We start from the raw sequence: 6,562 nt of genomic DNA, 5'->3' as shown, positions 1-6,562 counted from the left end.
AAAAAATAAAATAAATCCCAAATTGGACTAAATATTTCCAGTTATCATTGGGTTTTTTAACAGAAAAGGTTGTGCTTAACTCTACAAAGATCTAACTCCCAATTACATCCAGTTCTGAAGAAAGCAGCATTGTTTTTCCAAACAAAACAAAAAGGAAACACCAGTAGCACCATTAAACTGCGTGAACAGTGAGGCAGACAAGGCATGGCAGCACACGCTTGGGAAGATTTCTACAGCGACAAAGATGAAAGTGCAGGAGCGGCGTGAAGGACGGACTGCCTCGTGCATATTTACCTGTTAGACTGCGTTTAAGTGTGTGTGTGAACTGTAAATGTGTATGGACCTCTGAAAAATGCATGTGTCTAAATGTGTGTGTGTGTGTGTATATATATATATATATAAAAACTGTGAGGGTGTTCACACACCAGATTTAATCGTGTTAGTCCGTGAACCAGACCAAAGTAGTAATTCATTAAATATTGGTTAAAAAAAGAACACAACACAAAATAATATCAGCAAAGTTAGTAAAATTCTTACTAAGAATGTTTATTAAAATAAATGCCAAGGAGGTTAATAAGAAAAAAATAACAGCATACACCATAAAAACTAAATGCAAGCATGTAAAAATACCTATGACAAGAGGAACTAATAAGTCGCTAATGAGTTAAACAAGCTAAAGAATCAGCAAGAAAATAAAATAACTGTAGGAAAAGGCAACGCTCCCAATGAGAGACAGATTTGAGTAAAGAGTGGGCTGAGAGGGAGGGCAGAGGAGAAGAGAAGACATGGAGGAAAAAAATAAAAATAACAAGGTGTAGTGGGTTTCATCACAAAAGGAGATCAGAAAAAAAAAAAAAACTTGTACATAGAAAATGAAGTTAGAAAAATACATTAGAATCCTGTAACAATGGCTGTAATTTACATTATTAGACATGAAGTAGGCAGGCGGAAGAGAACACAAGAGTTTTCTCCATACACCTGAAAGACTAAACCCAACTCCAAAACATTAACAGCATGTACTGTAGTAACATGGCAGAGGGAATTCCTTTAATACTGTCCATTTCTCTGCAGTCATCTTAGCTTCTCTCTAATATTGCATTTCATTATTTCAATGTTGAAAAACATGTATTTAACACTGAGAAGAGAGAAATAAAAGACATTGACCTTTTTGTTTAACACAAGTGAAGAACAAGACTACATTAGAGACTGCCAGGGTTACAGGACACAAAGCTGAATGTAACCGTACTCAATGTTACGAACACCTCCGGTTGTTTCAGTGATTGAAAACTGCTGATCTCGAGTGTGTGATTTGATACTGCGGCTCTTCTGTGACTGTTCGGGTTTGGCACTGATGAATATCCCAGTGACCTTCCGCTCAGTAATACTTTGAGTAAATGCAATGTTTTATTTGCTCTTTTCAGATCATTGTACTGTAGCTACATATATCCTTTGTGAAACACCCCCCACCACCCTTAGGTCTTCTAAAATAAAAAGCAAAAACACTTCCTTGGCATAAAATAAAGTAAGTTTTGGCAAATATGACCGAAAGCTTCCAGTTTGCAAATCTTGAAACAAGAGGAGGTTTTCAGGAACAGTCCAATTCATGGAGAAATCTCCCGTCTAAAACACCTGGCAGACTTCCACATAATGATTGGCAGTTGTTCTTGACAAATCACAGTAACCAAATACATAGATTTTGTCCTCATAATAGAAGAATAACAATGCAATAAAATAAAGAGAAATAAACACTTTGTTCAAATGGGAATTAAAGGGAAAAAAAAAACAACCAAACAAGACTTCAACTTAATTTTGGGAAGACGAATCATGGCACATAGTTAGCTGGTCAAATGACTGCTATTCCTTTGCATAGAATAGATTCAGTGGCACAACACTGCAACAGCCTCGTGGTTTAACTCTTCTTCTCAAGCCCTCCCTCACTCTGTGCTATCCTCGTTGGTGCTGGATATTATTGAACAGAATGTAACACTCGGAAAAGAAACGACCGTCAGTAAGGCACTTATCTCTCTAACTGTACTCTTCTCCTCTCACGTCATGCAATTCCTCCGAAAGGTTGGACTATTTGGGTCTGTTCTTTTCCCTCCTGGCCAATAGTATCCAAAGTCACACAACCTTTCGCTGTACTATTCTACTAATGGTTTTATATATATTTTTTTTGTATTATGTTTCATGTTTTGTAACTGCAAGTTAAGTATAAAAAGCTAAAATTGCCAAAAATATATATATATCTTCTCCAGCACCCTGTAAAAGTATCTAATTTTGATCTTTCTGTATTTTAATATGCAATGACATATCTACATTTGTATACATTTTATATATATCATGTATGTATAAAGCAATTCGAACAGGCAGACATGGCTTTCACATCCTATGTTTTCTTAAGAGGGTGTATAGAAATAAAAGTGGGCTCAGTAGCTGGGGGTGTGCATGACACATTGTGGATGGGCTATTTGAGACTATTCGAAATTACTCACAGTGGCTTCCCACTCGCGAATTTCAATTCGTGATCGCAAGAACACTTGCATTTAATTTCAGCTCAGTTGAATAAAAATTTTTTAGATAAATCAGAAGTGAGGTTAAACCCGCCACTGTTCTGTCTACCTTATTCATCTTCCTTAGTGTTCATTCCTCAAGGAAATTAGCGTCTTGCAAGACAATTCATCACCATTTCATCCATCTTTTGATTCTATTATAACAAACAGATACAGGCATGACATCAAACCTTTTCAAACTCTAGACTAAAATGACAGAACCCTTGGCGGTTAGATATATATGAAATTCATTAAATGGAAACCCTTTGGCTAAATGCGCACACATAATACTTTTTTTTTTTTTTGTCTTTTATCTCACAGCTCATTCAAAGAAATATTTTTTAGAAAGTTCAGGCACTGTATGTGGGGAGGGGGTTGAGAGTTTTTGGGATGGCATAGTTCAGTAAACTGATTCCGGTTCATATCCCAGCTGTCCAACCCTGAATATCCTAGATTTAAAGACTCCAAAAACACTTCACCCCAAACAACTCTTGCCCTGCCTGACTCTGCCTACAGCCCCCTACCGAGCTGGCACATATACTGCAATAAGCAGCACATATAAACCTGCAAGTATTGCCAAACACTAATAAGATACATGGAAACACAAGAAACAAAACAGGGAGAAGTAACAGAAAAAAAGAAATCAAAACAAGCTTTTTGCAGTTTGTCATTGTAGCCATGCTCTAAGTCAGTTGGACAGGCACACCCAGAATGTGTCAGCACAGTAAAACTCATCAACTGAAAAACACAGGATTACATCAGAGAAGGACAGGAAATACACAAGTTGGTGTGAGTGCAGATTTCTTTCCTTCTTTTTCTTTTGCTGATTATTCATGGTGACAGTTTAAATGGGTGGAGTAGCGTATAGAGATTTGGATGCCCCATTTACAGTTATGACTAATAAAACTAGGGTCACCAAGTCGTATTTTTTCTTTTCTTTTTTTTTTTTAAATCAGAGATTGGAGTATAAATGCATTTAAGGGCTGAATTAGCTGAAGATGCTTCTTTATTGCTTTTAAACTTCAGTGCAGATTTTTGGGTAACGCAACATCCCTGTTAACATCCACCCAGTCATTTGAGACTTAAAAAGAAAAGGAAAGAAATAATAGTAAAAAAAACAAATCATAAAAAAAATAATAATAAAGAGTATCATCGTTGTTATCGCTACACAATGTGTTGGTATGGAGGGTTGTTGTGTTTTATGTTGGTTTATGTTAGGATCACTGCTCGGACAGGTGCCTCTCTCTCTGCGTCCACCAGGCTAGCAAAAGGCAATTACCAGTTAATCTGATCAGCAGGCAGGCTTGGGCGGCTCATCATTGGGTGAAGAGTTCAGAGTTCAGAGGTCATTTGTTAGTTGCCGGTGGCGGCTAGGTGGTTAGGAACAAAAACGAAAAAAAAAAAAAAAAAAAAAAAAAAAAAAAAAGGTAGAAAAGATATTAGTTAGCAAGAAGAGACCGGAATGACATCATTTTAACAGCAAAATGAATGCAATCTTTGTTTAACCCCTTAATTCCACGGCCAAGAGACAAACACAGGCTAAACCTGGTTATGATCATGACTGTAACGTCATGATCAGTTCAATCAGAACGTTATTACATGTAATTAAAGCGCAACAATGCCCCATGTTCCCACAAACAAAAGCAGAGAGGTATCACATAGACAAACGAGAAAAACGCATACAAACAAAAACTAGTAACATTTTAGTGTCTTGAGTCGAAATGCGTGTTACTAACAGTGTAATTAGTTGTGAGGGGGAATCAGAGAGCTAGTGCTATGTAACGCAAATAAACAGATAAAGGTTGCGAAATATCGCTTTGAATATTCTTTATTTTTTTGTGAACGTATACAAAAGATTCAAAAATACATCTACTACAAAAAATATATAAAAAAAATAGTACCTTCAGTAAAACGAAAATATAACTGGGTGTAAAATACATATTTACATTTAAAGAGTTAAAAAAACAAAATCCGATGAGCTTAACCTGAGATGATGAGATCTCATATCTATATATATTTATTTATTTTTTACTGAGTCAATCACTTAAGCGCTTAACCAGTCCCTTTGTATTTTAAAAACAATAAAAACAACAACAAAAATATACATTCTATTTTTTGGATCTAGACGTAGTTAAGAAATGCATTGATATATAAAGCTATGAAAAAAATGCCATTTAATTCAGTTACAGTCATAAACTTCTGCAAAACTCAGTGTTTCCAGAAGCATTTCATATGTAAACATTTCCACCGTAAAGATACGCAGTGTATAAACATGTATGATCCCCCATTTAGATAAAGAAACAATTAATTTCAAAAAAGGTAAAAGTATCTTATCTAACTAACCTCTGTCTGTGGTCACTATCCTTTGGTAAGGATGGACCCGTGAATCATGTCTCCGCACTTTAGTTGCCATTGCACCTAGATTACAACAGGTCCATAAGGTTAGACATGGTTCAGTCCAGGAAACAAAACATACATGTAAAGCCTGTGGGCCACAGCTAGACCACATGACACTGCAGCAGAACTCTAGAAACCGGAGCAATACAGAACACATTTGATTTTGATCTTTTATTTAAAAGATCCATTCAAAATGAATCTCAGTTTGAACTGGATAGCTGTGAAACAGGCTTTACATGAAATCCCATCTATATTCAAATGTATGCATGATTCTACATATAATACATATTCACAATATCAACACATTGGGTAGAAATTCATAAAAACAAAGAGTAATATATGCATACAATATAAACACAGAATATTATCAATTTATAACTTACAACTTAAAATTACACAGTCATTGCTTTGACTTACAAGAATTGTTTGAGACGGGCTGGCAAGGAATCATGTTTGAAAAAAAAAAAAAAAAAAAAAAAAAACACAACAAAGGTGTGTTTTCGAAAAAAAAAAAAAAAACGAATTACTATAGTGGAAGCAGCATCATTTGATAGCAAATGGTAATCAAGTTTTTGACACCCTGTGATTACTGTATGACAGGGCCTGGCTTGTGCTAGCTACATTTCAGCAAATCTGCAAAAGTTACAAATGTTATCTGCTCTGCTCACAAAAATTCATGTAAAACTAGAAAAAAACTAGAACTAGAAAAAAAAAAAAAAACTAGTGAAAAATAAAAACTAGAATAGATTGCAAATTCTAAGTACATTAATGATAAAATTATTTTTAATTATTTCCTTGGTCAAAGGTAACGCACAGAATAAATTGTTATTGTTATTGTTATGACTAGTAATTGGGTCCATAGTGAAGGTTCATTCAACACCAAGAGCAAAATTTATCTACAAATTGTAAAAAAGTGAAAATGCATGAATAATTATTATTATTATTTTTTTGCTCCATATGTTTATTGCTTTCTATCAGAGTATGTGAGCGGAGTGGTGTGATTTTGCCTGGAGCTAGGAGCTGATTTTTTGAAAGTTGGAGCATTGAGGTTTTCAATCGCTCCCAGAATGCTCGACTACCGCTCTGTCACAAGCACAAATCATACCAACTCAGATCAATGACAAGCTACACAATATTGCGTTCATTATTGCAGGCAATTCAATCTGTGATAATGAATGTGATATTAACTAACTGTCAATGAATTACGGCTGTATGTATTAAATGCCGCTCCATCTGAAAGATGGAGATTTACTACTAATCACAGAACCGGCTTTACTGACCAGATGTGCATGGCAATCGCATTCAATTAATTGCACACAGCCCTAATATAAACACTGTTAAGTAATATAAACACTGGTAACAGACAAGATGTGCTCAAAGTATACTTTATCATTATAAGGTGATATTACTGTATGTCAAAGCATTCATTTAAATAAAACTTTCATTATCAGTTATCATCATCATCTTGTTTACAATGCAACCCAACTGATAAAACAAATTTCACTGGTAAGTGAAATTGGTGTGGAGTTTTGCAGGCTATTTTGCTTTAAAGTGAAAAAAAATATGAAGGGTTGCATCTTGCACTACAGTAAGAGAATTGTGTGTAAAAAAAATTG

The 6,562-nt window shown here is 35.1% G+C and overlaps 1 protein-coding gene across 4 annotated transcripts in view; it reads right to left on the bottom strand.

The window, feature by feature from the left end:
* Positions 1–525: 525 nt before the first annotated feature.
* Positions 526–6,562, bottom strand: part of LOC113117506 (protein quaking-A-like) — a 70,181-nt gene continuing 64,144 nt past the window's right edge. For all 4 annotated transcript variants that reach the window (XM_026286223.1, XM_026286225.1, XM_026286221.1 and 1 more), the window contains exons 7-8: positions 4,893–4,967; positions 526–3,919 (exon numbers count right to left, since the gene is read on the bottom strand). In XM_026286223.1, the coding sequence (XP_026142008.1) occupies positions 3,903–3,919; positions 4,893–4,967 (92 nt within the window). In that variant the 3' untranslated portion in view covers positions 526–3,902. The remainder of the gene's footprint in view (positions 3,920–4,892; positions 4,968–6,562) is intronic.

The sequence above is a fragment of the Carassius auratus genome, chromosome 17 (assembly GCF_003368295.1).
Source record: "Carassius auratus strain Wakin chromosome 17, ASM336829v1, whole genome shotgun sequence".
NCBI lineage: Eukaryota > Metazoa > Chordata > Actinopteri > Cypriniformes > Cyprinidae > Carassius > Carassius auratus.
The sequence above is the reverse complement of the archived record's forward strand: the minus strand, read 5'-3'. Positions and strand labels throughout refer to the sequence as shown.